The 24,483-nt window shown below is 37.4% G+C and overlaps 2 protein-coding genes across 7 annotated transcripts in view; both read right to left on the reverse strand.

Annotated features, from left to right (window-relative positions):
• HOXB3 (homeobox B3) overlaps window positions 1–24,483 on the reverse strand; it is a 41,973-nt gene that overhangs the window by 6,671 nt on the left and 10,819 nt on the right. For 3 of the 6 annotated variants that reach the window (XM_040436867.1, XM_040436868.1, XM_040436869.1), the window contains exons 2-3: window positions 13,641–13,831; window positions 1,090–1,150 (exon numbers count right to left, since the gene is read on the reverse strand). The gene's annotated coding sequence lies outside the window, so the exon portion shown is untranslated. Of the gene's footprint in view, window positions 1–1,089; window positions 1,151–2,324; window positions 4,054–8,100; window positions 8,542–8,885; window positions 8,909–13,640; window positions 13,832–19,829; window positions 20,056–24,483 lie in introns of those variants that run through there. The other 3 variants (XM_040436871.1, XM_040436872.1, XM_040436873.1) reach the window with 3 other exon arrangements.
• HOXB4 (homeobox B4) lies at window positions 15,373–18,687 on the reverse strand. The gene is made up of 2 exons (XM_040436881.1): window positions 17,211–18,687; window positions 15,373–16,210 (listed from the first exon to the last, which is right to left on the reverse strand). Exons 1-2 carry the CDS (start codon window positions 17,608–17,610, stop codon window positions 15,906–15,908), a joined length of 705 nt encoding a protein of 234 aa, XP_040292815.1. The 5' UTR covers window positions 17,611–18,687; the 3' UTR covers window positions 15,373–15,905.

Genomic DNA, 24,483 nt, shown 5'->3' on the forward strand with positions numbered 1-24,483 from the left:
AATAATAATAATAATAATAATAATAATAATAATAATAATAATAATAATAATAATAATAATAAAAACACTATTCCATACCATAAGTTCTATCTTTTTGTGGCAGTTTGGCAGTTTTTGATGGGAGTTTTTTTTTTTTTTTATTATTATTTACTGGATGGATCCAGCTGTGAAGGACAAGTAGAAGTCCTTCCTCTATATTTCCCATTTCTTTCCAACTCCTTTCTGGTTTTGGCTCCAAATGTTGCATCAACAACTGCCAGAAAAGCTTCAACAAGAAGCAGTGTGTGACACCACCCTCAGGGTTATGTTTGAAGGTATGCTGTTTAGGCAGGATGGTGAGATTACACCAACAAAAGCACTAGCAATTGCAGGGACTCCTGGGAGGGGCAGAAATGTAGGCCATACACATCTTAACCCATTCTCTATTGGCTAGTGCAACTAAAACTCATGGCCAAATTCTGCTGGCCAAATAAAAGTGGACGTGTTGCCCATGTTGTTTTGCACTGTTCTCCATCTTTTCATATCATATAGTAGTATATGACCCCGCCCCCCATACCTACATAGTGATATTTAATGTGAGTATATACATGAATATCACATGACTTTATGTACAGTACTTTATGATACATACAAAGCACCAAATGTCCATAATAGTTTTTAGATACATAAAATATATATATATATATATATATATATATATATATATATATATATATATATATATATATAAAGCCCATAGAGAAGTATGGACTGCCCCAGCTTATTATAAACTTATCTAACCAGTAGTCACTGACACATCATCAGTATCTCACCTCATAAGTATAAAGTATTTCATACTTGAGTGAGTAGTCTGGTAATGATTGCCAAGTGGAACTGAGGATAATTGAGAGAGAATTTCCTACATACAATAAACTAAGCCCTCCTGGCTCTGAATGGCCTATAAGGCTCATTGAGGTCTTGCATGTTTAAAAAAAAAAAAAAATTCAGTTTGGAAATATATGGATATTTCTACCATTTAACTCACATCCTACAAAATGTGTTCATACAGCCACATCAATATTATATTAATTACTAATTCATTGGACTTACCAGATTAATAGTCGTGTCCAATAAATATCAAACTTTAATACTAGTAGACAGGAGAAGGTGCCTGTAGAATTAAAGAGATACACAGTTACTAAATCCTAAAAAATAATCATTGCAGCATATGTGACATGTAGAATATTCCTGGTATGTACCAATAGGCCACTGCAGGGTATACACAAACAGGCTAGAAGGGACAGATGAGGCCTACTAGGCTATGCACAGCATTTGCTGGAAGCACATAGTGAAAAGAGAGGTGGAATTCTGATATATGACCCAGTGATGCTCATTCTCTGGGCCAGGCACGTGGTTTTCTAATGACTGGTGTGATATATAGCAAACCTCCTCTATAATGTTTCTGCAGCCTGTGAGTTACTGGTATTTAAATATTATTAGCGCACATTTATACCCTGAGTAAAACCATCACAAATCACTGCGACCTCCGCACAGTAAAGCAGAGGCTGGTGGCTATATATTCTTTATTACACGTGGCCCTGGCACCAGGCTGCAGAACCCATCACGTCCAGTTAATTATTCATTTCCCTACTAGATTAATGAGAAAAATTATCACCTATGAAGAGAGAAAACCAACTGATTCCTGAGCCTGTGAGGAGGTTGTACAGTTTCAAGAGTTGGGTAGCAAAACCTTTAAAATCATACATCCCTGTACACACAGACAGCATCCCTGACAGCAGGAAGACTAATATTGTATCAGATAGCTATTCAAATCATCAGACTAAAAATTTTATTGGAAGTTTCTCAACAGAGATAGAAATATAAATGATAGTAGCACCATTCCAATTAACAACATTGTATCTCTTAGAAAAACAAGCCAACAGATTGGGTAGACTCCAGATAGATGGTTAAATGGTATTGTTCTAAGGACAAAAGAGGAGAGTAGGGATAAACCACACATAGAACACCACAGATAACACTCTATGAATTGAATATGAAGAACCAAACATACCACTAAGACAATATTAGAAAATAGACTACTGTGCTGAGAGAAGGGAGGGATGGGAGGAAGGGGAGTTTGGGAAAGGGAAGGGAGGGAGGTAGGGGAAAGAAAGTCTCAAAATAATGTTTTTTGGAAAGTAACCAGTATTTGTGCATTATATCACTGCATATAACTACGTACAACTACTAAAGTATGCATCTTTTCAATTACTTTACTGAAATAAAAATTGTTAAAAAAATAAAGAAATCATCAGACTATAAATGATATGCATTCATGAACTCACCTTCAGTGGATGAGCTTACAGACACTTTAGTGCTTGCAGTTGCATGTAGGGCCTCACCCAACCTCCCACAAAGGTCACCTCTCCTGCAGAGGACTCATTGCTGGTGATATGAGATTGGTGGCAGAGCGACACATTGATCACGTGGATGGCTCTGATCGCCCCAACGATGACCAGATAAAAAGAAAGATCGTTGAAGGATCAGGGTGCCAGAAATTTTGTGGGTGTTGTCTCCCTTTGGCTTCGATTTTGCCTGTCTGCATTCATCTCCAGGGCCAGGACAATGTCTTGAGGTGGGTTAAAGCCTGAGTCCACTGAACTGAACCAAGGAATTTGATTGAGGAGGACAGGAAAGTAGATAAAATTCCAGCCTCTTTTAAGGGTCTATTCTTCAAAGCTCTGCATCTTCTGGAAGCTTGGAGTCCTCTGTGATAACCTGACTCTGCACTTTGCTGGAGGGTCTAAAGGGAGGTGGGTTGGCTCACACCCACGCTCCATATGAACCTAGCCAAGAGCAGTTCCTGGCTGTATCCCACTCACTTCCACCAGAGATCTGCCATCATTAAAGACCAATAATGTTTATGGTGTCCTCCAGAATAGGGTGGGCTTCAAATCAGGGTCCAAGAGTCTCAGCAAAGTGAACAAGAGTCAAGTTTTGGAATCTTTACATTTTCACTATCTTTGGAACTTATATTTCCTTCTGTCAGCCTCTAAACTTTATGGGAAAAGTTTTGTAATTACCATATATGGAGTTAATAGTAATTTGAAGTGCTCTGATTTTGTGGCAGACATTTCTTTAAGATCTTTCTCTTGCTTCTGTATTTGGAGGTTAATTTTTAACCAGACCAGAAGACTTTGTGGCTGTTAATGTTTAACAGGGTATCTATGTTCTTATTGTGATGTCGACTCTTTGTAAGGTCTCTAAAACCATAGGTCACAGCCCTGACTATTTTGGATCTCATAGAAGCGACAAGTATTGACTTTAAATTTCTGGCGTCTCATTATTAGGAGATCATTATTGAAGCCTTACTAGTCACCACACTCGTTACACATCATCATTGAAATAAGTGGATAACGCAGAAAACTGAACTGTATCCTTATAAAGCATAAAACGATGTCTGAATGTACATTTATTCGCTGGAAATATTTACAGCAGGCTGTAAAGTCCTCAGCAGAAACAAAAAAAGCAGATTCACACACAGCTTTAACAAAGGTAGTTTAAATTTCCTACAAAAAAAGTCCATTAATATCAATTTACTTCAATGAAAACTTTGTTTCTTCATCAACTTGGTGATTTATGATAAAATCAATTACATTAAGGTCACTGAGGACATTGTGGTTTGTCTCAGATTTCATTCCTGAGCAGATGAACCGCTTGGTAAAAAATATTCCACTTAGCTGGAGGCAAAGAGAATAATTCCGAGGCAAGGGAAAATTTAATGGAAGACAATTTTCTGCGAAAATACCAAGCTTCGGTTTCATGTTCCTGCTGTATGGTGGTATTTTTGTACACATGTGTACTGATTTGCCTCAGGAAATCAGAGACCAGAGTGGAAAAAATAGCTTCTGTACACTCAAAATCTCACAAGTTTATGTTCAGAAGTTTTAGAAGATATATAATGCCGTTGCCTTGTTAACATAGAATAGATCATGTGCTTTCCTTTATTTGTTCCTTTCATATTTCGTGAGAGGTCTTACATAATTTCAGTTCAATACCAATAAAGATCAAATGGTGAACTTTAAATATTATGACATTATGCACATTTTTGCTTCAGTTTTTACCGATAGATACATTTATAATAAAATAGATGAGCAGATAGATAGATAGATAGATTGATTGATATGTATATATATATATATATATATATATATATATATATTAAAATTGATGAATAGATAGATAGATAGATCGATTATAAATAGATAGACAGATAGATAGATTGATATATATATATATATATATATATATATATATATATATATATATATATATAAAATAATATATGACTAAATAAATAGATAGATAGATAGACAGACATACAGACACCGGGCTCTCTGTGTTCTTCTTGGAAGTAGAAGGGGCCTATTGTGTTTGGCACTTGTAAATCAAACATTAACCAGGACTCCCTCTTTTCCTCACATTATCGCTATGCTATTCTAAATCCGTTTGTTGTACCTTTGCCAAAAGCTAAGGAGGTGACAAATGTAACGGAAATGCTGTATGTAATTGGAAACACAGGAATTACAAATGTAAGAACCACATGCTTCCTTGAGAGAGGAAAGAGTGCATACAGCTGTATGCACATCACAAAAATGTGGACACAAATACACACACATACTCCCAAAAGGCATAAACCACCAAAACACACATGACCACTTTTTCCAACATGTCTTTGGTTGTGGTAGTTGAAGTAGAAACTGGCAGAATCTGTGGACTAATCTTCCGCTATCAGTTGTTTTCATAAATAAATAAATAAATAAATAAATAATGCAAGTGCTTTTTTACTATGTTCCAACTGGTGTCATGGTTTTCTTCTATCCAGTTTGCCTTGCTTTTTAAAAACAAGAATAATCCTGGATCCCTTGTCTTGTCTTCCCCTGTTCTACTTCATCCATCTAATATTGATGTTTGATAACTCTTTTTTCTATGTACTGACTTGATATGTACTATTGTAATGCCCACATAATACATATACTCAAATGTAACTAGCTCATACTGTATGTTTTCAAATGTATATGGTTTTTCAATAAAAACAAATTGAACCATAAAAACAAGAATAATCTACTGTACCAACATTTAAAAAAATCTGAAAACCTAACAGACAAAAGACACCCTAAGATCTTATATACTGTTCATTTATGTGCTGTGAATCCTTTGGGGTTTTGTCAGTCTTTATGCTGCTATCTGCAGCATAAGGGACAATAATAGGATATGTTCTATTTTTTTTTTTGTGGAATGGACATACTGAAACGGAATGCACAGGGAGTAACTTTCGTTTTTTTTTTTTTCTGATCCATTGAAATGAATGGGTCTGTATACGGTCTGCAAAAAACGGAATGGACATGGAAAGAACATAAGTTCCTATAAAATTTGTCATAACTGGCATGGCTCTAGTCAAATACACCCATATTAGGATCTCTTAGGGTCTATGGGTTTGTCATATCAGTCATGAAAACATGGACATCAGTATGCTAGTGTGAACCTGCACATACCATATCAAACCCATCAGATATTTTATATGCTATAGACACACTTTAACAAAACAGATATAAAATACACCTACACTGATGTGCCATGTGTCACGACTCAAAACACACATTTCATCACACATTGTATACACTACACACACACTCAAACTTGCATCCACAACACAATGTATCTGTTTTCACTGTACATACCATAGATATACATTTCTACAATATATACTCACTTGCATTCCTAGCTCCTTCATATTGACCACATAAAACATTGTGCACCCACACATCCACCATATAACTTGCATTTTGATAGGAATTAGACTCTGTGCATGCTTTTGTGGATGGATCCTTCACGCAGTGTACATCTGAACAAAAATGTATTTGTTTTCAGCAAAAAGAAGTATTTTTTCCAAACTGTAGACTACCATGCATATGTCTTAAAGAGATGTAAATACAGTAAATGCAGATGGCATACACTACAGGTTCACATACACAAAGCCCTATAATATCCACAGACCATGCAAGGCCACATTAAGGTGGCGTTCACATTAGAGTTTTTAATGGCATTTCCATGGGCTGAAGAATCATTATATATTTCAGGTAGGATCCAAAAGTTAAAAATGAAATCGAAGTAGACAACATCCGTTGTCCAATTGTCCCCGCCCCCTCCCAAAAATATATTAATCACTTTATACACTCAGCATCACAACCACCAGCCCACATATAAAACGCATACTAGTATACTGTATAAAGCACTACACAAAGCCAACAGCACAGGGAATTATTTAAAACAATTCTCACTTTTTCCTGTGTCCCCATGCTCACCCCTCTGTTTATCTCAGTATTACTCAATATCATGTTCTTTTTTTAAATTCTTCTTTACTTACAACATTTTATATACTATATACTTGGTCATCCCTACCAGACTCCTCACATCCCATACCCCTGCTCACTTTCCTGTCTTCCTCCACACCGTTCTGTTCTCTCTTTTGACTTTCTATTCCATGTTTTCTGTTACTTTAATAAATAATATTGCTCCCTATATGACTTTCCATACTAAGTATCATTCTTAACAATACAATAACAATACTACAATTCCATAGTAGGAGTAATAAAAATATGAATTCCTTCAAGACAAGCAAAAACAAAACAAAAAAAAACAACAACTGTAACCTCTCCTTATACAATAAAGACACCGACATTTAGGAGTGTTCTGTAAAAAGCTGCTTATCGTGTGTACATATGATTGAGTATACATCTGTGTATTGGGAGAACCTGAGATTTCATCACAAAGGATATATATATATATATATATATATATATATATATATATATATATCTTCAGATAATAGGTAGATAGATGTAGAACATTATAACTAGAGATAGATAGATAGATAGATAGATAAAAGATAGATAGATAGACAGATAGATAAAAGATAGATAGATAAAAGATAGATAGATAGATAGACAGATAGATAAAAGATAGATAATAGATAGATAAAAGATAGATAGATAAAAGATAGATAGATAGATAGATAGATAAAAGATAGATAGATAGATAGATAAAAGATAGATAGATAGATAGATAGATAAAAGATAGATAGATAGACAGATAGATAAAAGATAGATAGATAGATAAAAGATAGATAGATAGATAGATAGATAGATAGACAGACAGATAGATAAAAGATAGATAATAGATAGATAAAAGATAGATAGATAGATAATAGATAAAAAAAAATTGATAGCTAGATAGACAGATAGATAAAAGATAGATAGACAAATAGATAGATCATAGATAGATAGATAAATAGACAGATAGCGTTTCCTCTCAACTACCAGGATATATTTTAATGCTCTTTAAGGAGATTTGAGGCGGTGTAACGCTATATATGCGCAATACAAGCTCCATAGTATCCTGAAATGACTGCCTTTGGTTCTTACTAGTATATGGTACCTATGCTGAATGGCATGGAGCCCTTATACATCTCCTCACCTGTCCTGCCTGTGTGTCTAGCTCAGTCAGGATTTCATTGTGAAGAATGGAATAGTGCTTGTATTTGTATGGAGCAGGTAGTGTATGGTGGCATGCTGGTACCTGAGACCCCCTTTATCCACAGTCCTCTCCACACAAGCAGAGCTGCTTATTATCCCTGTGTGTGAAAGTGTTTTCAGCTTTCTTTTAGGACACATGCCACCCCCCTAGACCCCAGGCCAGCCATGTCCCTTTAAGTGGCAGGGGATGCTGCTGGATAGGAGTGGAGAGAAAGCTGAGATTCTCATCAGAGGCTGATCCTGAGAAATGATTCAGTGCGGACAGCATCATAAACAACACAACTCTCCCACAAACACACAATGCACCGCGCTGACACCCTATTGTCATAAATCAAGGGCATTGTATGGGAATAAACCTTAAAACCCTGTCTGATCGGCTCTGTGGGTATAAACACACATAGCTGCGAGTCAGGACGGATGGCAGGAAATGAAGATTACTATTTGTCACCATTTACGACAATAACATTAATAAGACCCAATAAATTTACATGGACACAGACAGACAGAGGGAATCCCCGCTACTCACACTGCTCCAGCCCCCGGTGTGGCTCCGATCCCGCTCCTTGATGCCAGCCTCTCCTCTCCCTCTCTCCTCTCCTTCTCTGGATCTGCTATAGGCTGTTCTTTAAGGACAGTTGAATTTCACGTCAGACACAAGGAGACCATGTCTGCGATTTTCCTGACGAATACATATCTATCCTGCAACCTCTGCATTAATTATTTAATGAATCACGTGACAGGGGAGGAGGGGGTCTCACTTCCATACACAGAGGACCACTATGACCTTCCACAAAAACACCAGGGTCTTCTATGCTAGGAGCTGGGATGTGGTATATAGGAGTAGTGTGTTCATTGTACTGCATGAGGGTGACATTGGGGCAAAGAAAGCACTAAATGTTTTACAATATATCTGCAACAGTCAATGTTATCTATCGATATATTATCTATCTATATCATATCTGCCTATCTATTTATCTATATCATATCTGCCTATCTATTTATCTATATCATATTGTCTATCTATCTATCTATCTAGTATATATCTATCTATATAATATCTGTCTATTAATCTATCCATCCACCCACCACCCACCTATCTATCTATTGTCTATCTATCTATCTATTATTTATCTATCTATCTATCTATCTATCTATCTATCTATCTATCTATGATCTATCTATCGATATATTATCTATCTATATCATATCTGCCTATCTATTTATCTATATCATATTGTCTATCTATCTATCTAGTATATATCTATCTATATAATATCTGTCTATTAATCTATCCATCCACCCACCACCCACCTATCTATCTATCTATCTATCTATCTATCTATCTATCTATCTATCTATCTATCTATCTATCTCTGTATCTATCTATCTATCTATCTATCTATCTATCTATTTATCTTAGTATCTATCTATCTATCTATCTATCTATCTATCTATCTATCCATCCATCCATCCATTCATGTTTTATGTATTGAGAAAATGAGTACATACAATATCCAATGGTTGATGCTGAAGAAAATAAAACATTTGTTTTTCCTGTATGGATATTACCCGACCCCCCCCCCCCCCCCTCCACCTAAAAAAAAGGAAAGAAAGAGGCCACAAAGCCAGACATCTGGGTGAGAGCTTCAAAGCATTTTAGGCAGATAAAAGGTAAAGTTTATATAATGAGCGCAGGGATTGATTTAGGGATTTAAACAAGCCAGTTTTATTGGGTATCATAAATCTGTCATTGAGGGCACAGACTGGGAGAAATCTCCGAGTGTCAGCCCTCACTGCAGAACAATGGTGAAGCTATCCCTGCAATTCATCCTGACTATCTTTTCCAGCACACCCCCACTGAACGCACGCTCAAGTGGTTTTTTATCCCTTTTAAATAAATCATTTATATTGCGAATATTACCAGGACTAAATATGTGCTATAAAATTCTTGAATGTATATGTATCCTAAAATGTATGATTACATAAGGTATATAGTCTATTATCTATCTATCTATCTATCTATCTATCTATCTATCTATCCTTATCTATCTCTCTATCTACCTATCTATCGCCCATCCATTTGTCTATAAAATTAACTGAATAAAATTGCAACATATTATTAGAATAATGTATAGGCATTAATCTAAAATGCAAATGCAAGCACATGCATCTACACGTTTAGGCCCCTTTTACACTAGCGAGGGCCTGGCACTTCTCTGTGTGACATACTAGATCAAAACAATAAATAAAAAGGAAATTAAAACAACCCAAAAAAGTCAGCAATTTTCTCACTTCACCACACAACGGCTAATAAGCCCTTTTTTTTCACACTAAGACCCCTTTCACAGTTTTCTGCGTGGGTGCAATGCATGATGTTAACGCATAGCACCTGCACTGAATCCTGACCCATTCATTTCAATGGGTCTGTGTACATGAGCGTTTTTCTCACGAATCAGTTCTGTGTTGCGTGAAAAACGCAGCATGTTCTATATTCTACGATTTTCACGCAGTCCTGGCCCCATAGAAGTGAATGGGGCTGCGTGAAAAACGCATTGCATCCGCAAGCAAGTGCGGGTGCGATGCGTTTTTCACTGATGGTTGCTAGATGTTGTTTGTAAACTTTCAGTTTTTTCTCACGCGCGTGAAAACGGATTGCATTGCGATCAAAACGGATTGCATTGCGTGGAAAAACAACTGAACTTGCTTGCAAAATGGTGCAAGTTTCACTGAATGCACCGTGAACGCATCCGGACCTAATCCGTATTCTTTGTGTGAAAGAGGCCTTAGGGCTCATACACAAAAAATAATTTGCGGTTTGTACCAAATCAGTAAAGATTCTGAATTTGGCAAAATATTTAAAATATGGCAATTTTATTTAGAATATGGCAGTATTCTCCCCTAGACCCATTGGACATGACTGTATGCCCTCTTTCACAGGAGCGTGACGGATTGGCTCTGGATGCATTCAGGGTGCGTTCAGTGAAACTCGCACCATTTTGCAAGCAAGTTCAGTCAGTTTTGTCTTCGATTATATTCAGTTGTTCAGTTTTTTCCGTGCGCGTTCAATGCGTTTTGATGCGTTTTTCACATGCGTGATAAAAAACTGAAGGTTTACAAACAACATCTCTTAGCAACCATCAGTGGAAAAACGCTTTGCATCCAAACCTGCTTCCGGATGCAATGCGTTTTCACTGAAGTCCCATTCACTTCTATGGGGGCTGCGTGAAAAATGCAGGATATAGAACTGGATGCGTGAAAAAAAATGCTTATGTACACAGACACATTGAAATGAATGGGTCAGGATTCAGTGCGGGTGCTACGCATTCACGTCACGCATTGCACCCGCTCGGAAAACTCGCTCATGTGAAAGGGGCCTATTGCTACCTAGATGCATTGGATAACCATCAATATGGTTATGCACAATACATTTCCATATTGCACACTGCATTGTACAAGGTTGTGTACTTGAGCCCCTGTGGACCCCTGAACACCTCCTCTGCTGTTTGCATGCAGTTATTTTGCTTTTCCCATTGAGCCAGTGTTCAGCCTCAAGCACAAACTTGCATTATGGCTCCGTTTTGTACAGAGCTGTTGCTCCTCTAAGGGGAAAAAAATGTGGCATCATATGCTACTTTGTGGGTTATATGCACAGAGCTAGTCTATTCTAGAAGCAATGATGTCACCAGACAGAGCATTGTATGGTGTCACTATGAAGCCTACTGCACACAGTGTCTGAGGCCTTATGTCCCTTCCACTGCACTTTTTTTTATACTGTTGAAAACAGATTAAACATATAGTTAAAACAATATGTAAAATATACTAATATTTTCTACTGGCCAAAGTATTCTAAAGTGAGTTAATGGTTGTTTAATATATACTAAGTTCCAGCTAAGTTTAATCGCATTTATATATTGGGGTTGAAAAATTCATATATGTTCCAGCAAATAAACCCCTAAAATCACAATTTTATTGATATAGATAAAAAAAGGGGGACCTTTTTTAATGTATATCAATAAAATTGTGATTTTAGGGGTTTATTTGTTTAATATATACATTATAACTTTTTTAACATACAACTATTTACATTTCAGGCTACGTGCACACGACCGTGCCGTTTTTTGCGGTCCGCAAACCGCGGATCCGCAAAGAACGGAAGCCGCCCGTGTGCCTTCCGCAATTTGTGGAACAGAACGGGCGGACCATTGTAGACATGCCTATTCTTGTCCGCAAAGCGGACAAGAATAGGACATGCTGAATTTTTTTTGTGGGGCCACGGAATGGTGCAACGGATGCGGACAGCACACGGAGTGCTGTCCGCATCTTTTGCGGCCCCATTGAAGTGAATGGGTCCACATCCGCAAAAACGGCGGCTCAGATGCGGACCCAAACAACGGCCGAGTGCATGAGGCCTTACTGTGACAAAACTGCTGTGATGGGGCCATGGGCAATGGGGCAATGCACACCTCCACTGTGGGGTTGGTGTATTAGTACTGAGTCTTCATGAGGCCTGATAAATAAGGACACAAACGTATTTTGTTTCCGTGTTTGTTCTGGTTTTTTTGCGGATAGGATGCGAACCCATTCATTTCAATGGATCCGCAAAAAAATGCGGACAGCACACCGTGTGATGTTCGCATCAGTATGTCCGTTCCGTAGCCCCGCAAAAAAAAAAATAGAACATGTCCTATTCTTGTCCGTTTTAGGCATTGTTACAATGGATCCGCAAAAAAAAAATAATTATGGCATATGGATGTCATCCTTTTTTTTTTTGCGGATCCGCAATTTGCGGACCACAAAACACATACGGTTGTGTGCATGTAGCCTAAAACCCACATTTTGAGTTCATATACATTTCCATTTGCTCCATATGCATGAAACCAATGGAGTAATGCAAGCATCCTTGTGATGTCATGCCTATATGTCCACAGTCCACATCACTTAATGTGCAGCACATCAGCTGGTGGCCAAGAGCTCCCTCATAGAAGTCAAAAGAGTCTGGGATCCCTAAAAAAAGATGGATATTTTACATTCATATGAAATACATATTAGGCTCATTAATTGCATTTCCAATGTGGAGCAATGTATAGAAAGTACAAAAAGGGAGGAGTGAAAATTGGAAATATCACACAAGTAAACAAAACAAAAACAAAGAAAAAACATACAGAAATACTGAGCTAGAAGCTCTCAGAACCATTAGCTCCATACTCTCATCTTATCTCCAGTCGCTCTGTGCACCAGGCCCTGTGAATACAAAACCTGGCACCCTGCAAGTAACGTGCAAATGGCGGCTTTGTGTACAGAACACAAGAGGATCACAGTTATTCTTGTTTGCTGTGCACACCAGCGCTTAATCCACAGCTACTTGGTTGTTTTGTATTGTAGCATATTAGTAAAAACAGGGAGATCAAAAGACATATATCAGATATGAAGAATGCCCCCCAGGCAGCACACACATAGGAACTGATCGCCTCTCTGGAGATATTTCTGAGTTTAGGTTTGAGTTCTGTGAGCCTTGAAGGAGATGTTAACCACTGCACTGTCCGGGCTCTCAGAGGTCACAGGGTTTCCTGGGTCACGATCTGTTCATCACACTGGTTTGCCCTGCAGATGAACCCACAGCTCATTCCCTTCCACATTCTTTCCCCTTGCTATTGGTATATATATATATATATATATATATATATATATATCAGGCAGATTATAGATAGATAGATCTAATAATGAGAATATAATTTACAGACCATTGAAGATACTATAACCATAAGGGAAGCGGTAAATGTTATTCAACGTCGTAGACATACAATATTAATAAAACCATTTTAATACACATCATGGCACAGAGAGTGATTGGTGGCACCAGGATACCAGACAACCATTGCCTGCATTAATATTCTGCCCCACACTATAGATGAATTAAAGACAGGCACAAGATAGAAACACAACTTTCTTCTGATATATTTTTGCTGGGGATCAAAGAGACTTCAAAAGGGGGTTTTGTTTAGAGACACACAAGTGACAGGAGGTAATAAAGTCATAAAATGCAGCAGCCTGACAGAGCTATGTTACCTTGAGCGATCCTGGAATCTGCTCTCACAACTTCTAATTTCCAGGCCATGTTTGCAGAACTTTTTCCAAAGTGTAAAAAGAAGAGAAAAAAAAACTCCCTGGTTGCACTTGTGACTCTCTTGAGGATCCAGGGACGCCTTCACCTTTTTTTTTTCCTCTCTCTCCCCCAACAGAAGGTCCACACAGATTTGCTGTTCAATAACAAAGACACAGGGTAAGGATTTTTTTTTTTTTTGTGATTAATGATTTTTCTGCATAATTCTCACATTTTTCTTAGACTCTGTCTACAAATAATGGTTGTGAACCTCACATTCAACAGAAAGAGGTGTCCACTGGCCATTCTGCTGCTCTGAAAGACCATCTTTTATTTCATTCTCAGAGGGGAGAAAATGGGAAATATATTGAGGGGCTGCGCCAGATGTACGCTTTCTTTCACTTAAATAATTGCAGGCTACAGGGCTGGGAAAATTGCAAATTTATTTTTTTAGTTTATTTCCAGAGGCGCTTTTTACAAAGCTTAGCCCTTAAAATAATTCTAGATTAATTTAGTAAAATTGTATGATCGTTTAAATATTTATGAAGGTCGATCTGCAATGAACAGATAAGTAAAAAAATAAAATAAAAAAATCAGACATATGTACATAACTATTCATGTTAGATTTTTACTGGGCATAATATACAGGTATCTCGACCCAGAACAAAATAATATAATAATAATAATAATAATAATAATAATAATAATAATAATAATAATAATAATAATAATTATTATTATTATTATTATTGTTAATAATACTATTATTATTATTATTATTATTATTATTATTATTATTTGCCATCTATGCTAGACATTCATTATATTATAATAAACATTGCTATTGTCATTACTATGTATACTAAATGTTTACTATATTTCTGATTACTGGATTTAATAAAAACAAATAAGAATCTGTAGGTGTGTGTACATTCACAGAAGTAGACTTCTTTACAGTTTGGTATGAAATATCTATATCTATTTTGATAAATAATAGATAAATACAGAGACAGACAAATAGATAGATATATAGATAGATAGATAGATAGATAGATAGATAGATAGATAGATAGATAGATAGATAGATTGTGTATGTGTGTGTGTGTGTTCCAATGGCTTGCCTTTTGGGATTAAATAGCACTCAAATTGGAAGTTTATACAAATTAATACACCATAAAAAAACAACTGTAATAATTACTGAAACGAACATAACTCTAAGTATATAAAAAAAAAACTCCACTGGTAAAATATTATATTTAGCCTATAACCGAAATCCTGTAACAGAGAAGGAAAATTAAAATTAATACAAGGCCGCGTCTCACAAAAGAACCCATTTGTCTTCTTGATTATCTATTTGCTTGTCAGGGTTTGAGCTATGGCAGTGGCCAAGATCCTTTGTAATATAAAAACACACACAAAAAAAACCTGGAGACACTGAGAAACATCTGTGCAGAAGAAAAAAAAGAGGTCTTGTAGGTGATTTTAGCGCCAGAAGCTTCTTGTTCTGAAGGTCCAAGGCGTCCTAAGTGTAAAATAAACTTTCAGCTTCCCTTAAGTGCTATTTGCCAGTCATTATAGAGTGGTGTAAGAACATGTTTCATGTAGAAGATACCAACAGATATAGTCTGCCTGCAGGCATGACTAGGGAGCCGCCATTAACCAAGCACACATGAACACAGAGAATGGAGGCAGAAAAAAATATTTATTTGTAGGCTATATACAATGAACAAGGGAGAATTCACAGCAAAGTCAATGAGGAGGTATGGCTGCTCTCTGCAGTAGATCCATATGGAGCTGGAGGACTCACTCTCAGGCCTTGACTACTAGTACATGGTGCTAGGTGTGTACAGATCCCTACCAGGAGCTACTGATGAGAGTGGAAGATGCTTTAGCTATTAAACAGCAGTGGTAAGACGAAATCCAGCCCTGGTAATGTAGAAGTATAGAGTGTATTGTATGTGGACGTCACACCAGAGAAGATACACTTCCCCCAGAACAAGGAGCCTCATTTATTAAAGGGAGCGTCGGTTCTGTCATCCTTTGTACCGCAATGTAAACATGACAAATGGGCCAGAGTTTGGCGTGATTAAAGATGAAACATAGATCTATCTTCTCCAAATCTGAAATCTATCTACAGGCTTCTCATGAACGAGCAGAGGAACAAAGCCAAGTCCCAGCCAAGTCTTCTCCCTCCATATAAATAAACCAGAATAGATCTGAGCTGGAGATTTTTAGGGACAGGTCGGTGAAGCTTTGTTTTGGCTCTGCTCCCCCCCTGTCACTTGGAGAACTGAGGAGGGGTTTGATCTGATTTTAGTATTTGGAAGCTTGTGATCTTTTTTCCATTTCATCCTTCTGTTTTGGAACCAGATCTTGATCTGACGCTCAGAAAGGCGCAAAGTGTGCGCAATTTCCACTCTGCGCCTGCGGGTCAGATAGCGGTTGTAGTGAAACTCCTTCTCCAGCTCCAGTACTTGCTGCCTGGTGTAGGCTGTGCGGGAGCGCTTGGGTTCTCCCCCAGAATAAGAGGCACTGACTGCAAGAGAATCACACACAATACATCATCTATTAATGGAGGAGACCACTGTGCAATGATATATATGTATATATAGAGAGAGAGATATCTATCTATCTATAGAAAGACTGAAGTGTGGATAGCAGCACTCCTATGTAGACCAAGTGCTAAACTCCAAGCAAAATCTCGGACTAGAGATCCTCAATGTAATGTCATACATGTCACATTCCATCTATTTTATCTATCTATAGATATATAGATATATACAAATGCATATATAGATAGATATGTACAAAGATATATGTGTGGATAGATAGATGTGTACATATATATATATATATATATATATATACATACACACATACACACAGTGAAGGTTGTCTGCTCTCTCTCTCTCTCTCTCTCTCTCTCTCTATATATATGTACACACACACATAGTTAAGTTTGTCTGATATATATATATACATACACACACATAGTGAAGTTTGTCTGCCCTATATATATATACACACACACAGTGAAGTTTATCTGCCATATATATATATGTATATATATATATATATATATATATATATATATACACAGTGAAGTTTGTCTGCCCTATATATACACACACACACACACACACAGTGACGTTTGTCTGCCCCCTACCCATGAATTATCCATAAGCCCAGTCTTACACAAGCCCCTGATTCCTAGTTCTTACATAGCTGTGAAGTTTTAACAGCAGGGCGTTAAAGTGACAGGATGCAGTGAAAGTTTACCCAATCTGCCACTTAAACACAAATTAGAAATAACATAAAACCTTAATAGAGGAAGGTCCACAACACTAAAAAAGGGATTTGGAGAAATTTGAGGAGGATGGTAAAGTCTACTTCAAAGGCAGTTGGCCAAGTAGAGTCATAAAAATTTATGGAGGATGTAATTATACTGCCCTGCAAACAGGAGATCGTAAATTTTAAAAGGACACACCATTTCTTAAGTGTTGGTAGTGGAAAGCAGAGACAAGTGGCTGACTTACCGGTGGAGAGGTGCGCCTTCTTCATCCAGGGGTACACCACTGGGCTCTGGCAGGAGGACTCTGAGAGCTTCTGTTCTGAGGACGATTGGCTGCAGGACGGAGGGGACATAGTGATGGTGGTCTGGCTCTGATGCTTGTCTTCAGGAAGCAGTCCAACTTGGGGGTGAGTCCGGGAAGATAATATGGAAGAAGCTTGCCGTCCAGAGCAGGAGGAGTAGTGCTGGCTGGTGCAGGCTGGTCGGGGGTAGGTCGCCCCATGCTGGAAGCTGGTTTCCCTCTTCTGGCTGCAGTAGAACTCTGGAGAAGGGCTGGGGAGGTAATCAGTGTGGGAATATTCCTCGCACGGTGGAAATTTGGGATCCACGTAGTTGGTGCTGATCAAAAACGAACTCATGGTCATTTATTTGTTTGAATTTAACCCAAACCCATATACAATTGTTCCTGTAGTCCTGCTCGTTTTCCTGATTCGTAAAACCCTCCTACTTACTGTCAAGTGAACAAAGTTGAGTTTGCATGTGACACCAAGAGCCAATGGAATTGTTCCCACCATCCCCGGATGAGGAAACGTGCTCCATAGCGCAAGCAGCGCCAGTCACTCTCCCCAAAATGCCCACCCCCCTGGATGGGGGGCAAGCTTCTGGAGCAGCAGTGTACCAGGTGAAGTGTGGACTAGTAGTGCACCACCCAAAACTAAGGTGTCTGACGCTGAGAGGTCCTTAAAAGTGGAGAGAAAAAAAAAAATAGCCCAGGCTATGGCTCCAGATCGCGGACTGGTCTGGCTGGCGTCTGCAGAGAGACTGGCAGAGACAAATATGTCCTGCTCTGGATCGATAGAAAATTCATCAACTAATTCAGGATACTTGCTTTACTAAATTCCATTTAGGCACATTATTAAATTGCCTATTGCAAGTCACTGGAGCACAGTTGGAGGAAAAATACCGAATTTGTAGCACAGGAAAACGAATGCCCTAGCATGATTGTCCTGAATGATTGTATTACTGAATCATGAGTAAGGTTTTTGAGGGATCTCAGTATGGAAAACAAGTTAACAGATCACATAGTGGAGAAAACGCTTCATAAACAACGCAACTGTCATTAGATTGCGCCTTCTTTGCGCCTGTAGCGTTTATGTCAACTGCATATCCCCCCAGACACGAATTTGTGAAATGATTGTCTTCACACAAATTCGGATCTACAGGGTACATACAGAAGACAGACAGACTCTTCTCTGTGCTTCAGGGGGGATCCAGCGCAGCAGGTTCAGGGCAAGAGAATCCCATATCCACAAATCACATCAGCACCAAAGACAACAATAATCAATGCATAAAATAAGCAGTCAAACAGAAATGAGAGCAAACACTCAAAATACACCTCATGTCGTAAATAACAGGAGATGGCCTCAGGTAGTAAAGAAGAAATGAGAGTGAACTTGACACCATAAATATACCTGTCGGATATAACATAAGGTTATCCTGATTATATAAATACAGTCTATATACCGCTAAAACCTGAATACCTTCATCTACAGGCAGTTCATATCCCACACATTGTACAGGAGGGTTATCTACAGACCACCACGAGCAGGGGCTCTGACCAACATGAAGTCACAAGTGTGCAAAAAGAAATGCAGGAAAGCATCGCATTCCACAATTATCATGAATTAACTGAGACTAGAATCAGCAAAAAGACATTTCATTGAACACTGCATTTATTGTAATAGAAATAATCCACATAGCAAGCTAGAAAAACACGTACACATTCCTAACAGCATCCGGAAATACACATTATTTTCATTCTATTCCGTACATTGTCCATTTGTCTCAGATCTTTACTCAATATTTAGAAAACGAAAAAGTAATATTTTCTATATACGATTCCAATATAAACACAGTAAAAAATGCAAGCATTATAGACTATTATCTATCTATTTAGCTATCTATTATTTATTTATCTATCTATCTATTATCTATTGATCTATCTCTCATATCTATCTATCTATCTATCTATCTATCTATCTATCTATCTATCTATCTATCTATCTATCTATCTAATCTCATATCTATCTATCTAATCCTATATCTATCTTATATCTATAGCTATCTATCTATCCAACCAACTATATACACTATGTGTAAAAGTCCACATCAGTATATGCATATTATGGATCTACATATATTTGTCTATCCATGCATCTACATCTATTTTTGCTCTAAATATCTAATATCTATCTATGCAGGTAATATGAATGCATCTATTTAATATTTAGTTTTTCTGTCAGTGTTATTAATGTACATAATCCATATGAATCAATCTAGGACTATATCGTTCTATAAATAAATGTGGAAGTATATTAAGGCTATAAACTCTATAGTCAGAGATTATGTCATCCTTCCAGAGATTAGGCCTTTATAATACTCGTTAGGTTACAGCAATGTCACCAATACTTTATGTCCTGTTGTAAATGACAACGTTATTAATAATATTGACAATAATTGTTAGGATTCTATGACTTGTAAGAGCCTTGTCCCTGCACCTACCTGTACCTGGCTTTACCTGCGTGATCCCCACCCCCTGCTGCGCCCTCTCTACCTCTCTGCTGCAGCAGACATGGTCACATACCTGGATCACTCCATGCCTCCTCCTGCATGTCTTGCCTTTTTCCATAGAGTAAAATATTAGATGAGCACAGGGACGTCCACCATTGCCTCTAGTCCTTCTGATGGCCCTGAATATTAATAGCAGCGCAGTACAAGGCTATGCTCCTTGGTGTGGTCAGGCACAGGGGCCTTATGAGCCCATTGGAAACACAGATCCCCAGTTTTTTGGGGGTAAATTAATCTCATAGTTTGTCAGTCTTTGTTAAACAGCGAGGCGTGGTGTGTGATTGCCGCTGGCATTTTCATATAGTTCCAACAAGCTGTGACCTGCGATTCACCCTGTCCTGGCCTCTCCCACTCCACACACAGCCTGCAATCAGCAATTCATACATGGACATTTCTATATCCTGATACATGGCTCATCACAGCCCTGCAGCCAGCACGGGGGTTATAACCTTATACTATATGCCATCAGTGAAATCACTGTATTATAGCAAATGCTTACTTCACAAATCTGAGGTGTACAGGGGTAGTGTGTGTATATATATATATATATATTTGATTAAATTAAACAAAAATTTGCTAGTTGGGATGGTTCACTTGAAATTATTTTGTATTATTGGGAAACACTACATAAGCAGAGAAACTGAATTTTATATATATATATATATATATATATATATATATATATATATATATATATATATACTATTTCCCATTTGCCATTAAATTTGGAATGTAAGAGTTAACTGTTTATTTGCCATATAGTGCTCCTTTATTTGTTATTGTCAATAAAAAAAAACTGCATTGCACTATATTCTAACCACTTAATCAATATTAAGTGCTAACGTAATAAAAATATGAATATTATAGTAGAGGCAGAGAATCAGGTGGTGCTGATAACAATAATAATGAGTATTATTATTATTATTATTATTATTATTATTGCTATTATTATTATTATTATTATCATCATCTTATTTGCAACATTATAATGGTATGGTTATTTAGTTATCAGTGGCTTCATGTCTCATTTTACTAACATTCAATATCACACCTAAATGTGGTTATTTTGTAAATTGTATGTCATAAAAAAAAAACTTTCTGATTAAAAAACAAACATGGTACTGACTACTATACATTGGGTAATTTTTAGTTTCCTGTTCTGAAAGGCCTCTTTTTTGCTTTCTGAAATTGAGGACGCCCCAGAATTTTTTTTTTTCATGTGTTTCTGCGGAAATGTTGGAGGTGTACATTTTAGGTACCTTTTTATTCTGTATTATTAGATAATTATTGTATTAGCTACATTAACAGTGTAATATACTATCATCATAATTTCCACCACACGTAGTACACTCATGATATTAGTAGGATATTTCGTTCTGCGTTAAAATAATCGCTAGAAGTGTCATTTCTTGGGGTTCCCTGATAACTAGTCAGGCCTGTAGGAGCACATAGTCTTGCTATACAGTAATCCTCTATTGCAGATATTGTGGCCTGTGTGTTCTATGTCAGTAGATTCCAGCCATGTTGTTTAGACTCTGAACACATGAAATACATGCTGTTGAGTATATAGTAACAGTATTATATAGTAACAGTATTTATGTAAATTTACACACATTGTATCCATCATTACTTGGTACATATTGTATATTTAGTAATGAGAATAGGGTGCAATTGATTTATAGCAGTGACTGCATTTTGGACTTATTGAACAGTATGTTGTCGACTACAGGTATAGACACTTTATCAGTCATACTATTTTGTAATTGCATGAATTGTGTGCTGAATGCATTAATCTGTCGCATTGTGCTGTATATGTGCGACATTTGTGTATATTTATGTATATTTATAGCTGCATTCTGCATATTTATATGCATTGATGGATACTTTGGTCTAAACGGCATATACCTTTGATATTATTAGATTATTATCAATAATCTCCTGTATCTATAGCAGTTAGTGCATGTGCCCTGTACAGAAGGAACTGGATTCTTCTGTAAGTGCAGTGGATCTATAGATCAGTGCAGCAGTGAATTACATACGTAAACTTTTGACCCTCCACTTCTTGACCTCAAGGACCATAATATGGTGCTAACAAGCCTCTGTCAGGCTGCCCTAGGGCTGAGGCAGACGTATCATGTTCTCTTTTCGTAAGAGCTGAGCCTTGTTTTATAACTATATTAATATAGCAATGGGCTATTAGCTGAAATCTGCAGGTAGGTCACTTACAAGCATTTGATTATAGTGGATCCAACTCAAGTGCAACCATTATAGTATTCCATGTATCAAGTATAAGGGAAGGATGTTTTTTTTAAAGCAGAAGAATCAGCAGGGTGGCCATTGTATTTATGGCCATCCACTGTCTGTGAACCTGGTCTAAAGCGGGCTCTGCTGGTCACTATAAGGTACTGCAAGGCACTCAATCTGCAGACACCCCTGACTGCACTGAACTTAGCCTCTTTTTACACTGTGCCAGTAAGGTGCCTGAATTTTTAGGATACCTTCATGTTACCTGAATTCTGTAGGAGAGAATAGAGGGATAGATACTAGAACTGTACTGACCCACAGGAATGAATCATTTCATTCCTATATTGTGATCACAAATATATGTATTAATAAAATGGATATTGAATTGGACTAGGGTGTCAGTGTCCTGTATGGGCAGTGGCCCTGGCGGGTAACTATTCCTGGCAGAGGAGGGTGAGCTCTGGTTGGTTCTGTTCTCTGCACCAGACTGCTGACCTCGCAATGATCCCTCTCTCTATGAATAATTGATGGGGTATGTGCAACGCTTCTCCCATTCAGAATGCAAACCCCATTATCCTGCCAAAATGGCGATTTAATCGTTAAGAATAGCTGCGCTTTTTTTCAGCTCATTTGTGCCCCCTTTGCTTTTCATTTGATATTCCTAATTAAATCGCTTAGCAGATTTCCATCACCTACTTACTTACCAGCAAATAAAACATTTCACTCCACAAACTTCCCCACATTAAGAGGAAAAGGGATAGTTTGGTAATTATAGAAACGTTAATTCTCAGCAGAATGATGATGGAGGAAAGGTGAAGGAGGGTTCAGGGTACAACAGGCGGCCCGCGGGGTGAAAAGTGCAAGGATCTGCTGCAGTCCCAGTGTGCACTGTGCCCAGCACTGCAGTCTGCTCCCCTGTCTTATACCAAAGGCACTGCAATATTCCACACCAATGCCAAGCTCAGATTTATACCACACACATGACTTCTAGAGTCTGGTCAACGAAAATATGTACAAACTAGAAGATAGGTAGAAGATAGATAGATAGATAGATAGATAGATAGATAGATAGATAATAGATAGATAGATAGATAGATAGATAGATAGATAGATATGAAATTAGATAGATATATGAAATAGATAGATATGAGAAATAGATATGAGATAGATAGATATGAAATTAGATAGATATGAAATTATATAGATATATGAAATAGATAGATATGAGAGATAGATATGAGATAGATAGATAGATAGATAGATAGATAGATAGTTACAAATACACACACACACACACACACACACACACATATTTCTACAAAACACATTCTTATGTCATTTTGTAGGATTATATCTCTTCCTGGCTATTAAATAAATCACCACATTTTAGACACACTTTCCCCCCCCAAATCTGTTTCTAACAAAAGAGGAAATAAATAGTAACCCAGTGAAAATCCTTTGTGTCTGTACAGCCATATCCTTGCTTTCCTGTTTATTCTACAGCACACCATCCTCATGGAACAGTGCACCTACAGATCTTTGCCCCCAGACACCCCTCATCCTGCAATCTTTGCCGCAATCATCTGCAGTCAGGGTGATTAGGAACTTCAGTGCAGATTTGCCCCTGATTGCACATTCCTTCTATTAAGCGATAAGCACATGGAGAAAAAAATGACTGCAGGAGCAAGGATTTTAGCACAGTATTCCCATTGTAATGTGACTCGTTAAACGACCCTCATAGATTATTCGTCATCTGTATTTCCCCACTAAATCCATTTCTCATGACAAGCAGTGAGGTGAACTTTGAGAACATGACTGAAGCTACAACAGATGTTTCATTTGCTTCTAAATTCTGAAGTGTAAATATATCTGTAACAATATGTGTTAACAATAGGCAGCCCAAATCTTTCACAGAGAGAAATTGCATGAAAAACAGTTACTTATCTATTGTCTATCATCTCTAAACGATTTTATCAGCTGAACAATTCATAGACGATTTTATAAGCTCTAGTGAAACGAAAAGGATGGACATAAAAATAAATAAAAAAAAGATGCAATCCAAGTTATTAAAATTCAGCACATCTATCTATCTATCTATCTATCTATCTATCTATCTATCTATTCTATTGCACTAATCTGTTTCTATCTACTACATATGACATTATTTTTGCAAATTACTGGCATTCTAGTTAGGATTAAGTATATAAACCTTTACGATTTTGCTTAAATATTGTGCATGCACTTTCTTAAGTACAATGTGATGCACCGAGTGATCGATCCTTGACGACCCACACACATTCAGACAATTCTGCTTTGAGTGGCCTCATTAATCACGTTTCCTCCGATTAAATTTCTGCACCTCATGGCATAGGCGATTATTTTCCAGCAAGTTACACCATGATAATAGGGTGAGATTATTTTAAAGG

The sequence above is a fragment of the Bufo bufo genome, chromosome 6 (assembly GCF_905171765.1).
Source record: "Bufo bufo chromosome 6, aBufBuf1.1, whole genome shotgun sequence".
Taxonomy (NCBI): domain Eukaryota; kingdom Metazoa; phylum Chordata; class Amphibia; order Anura; family Bufonidae; genus Bufo; species Bufo bufo.

Excerpts from the sequence above, each read along its gene's own strand:
- HOXB4 (XM_040436881.1), bottom strand. The coding sequence starts at position 17,610 with ATGACCATGAGTTCGTTTTTGATCAGCACCAACTACGTGGATCCCAAA. Across the intron at positions 16,211-17,210 it reads GAAGGCGCACCTCTCCACCG|TCAGTGCCTCTTATTCTGGG; the intron begins GTAAGTCAGCCA and ends ATTCTCTTGCAG.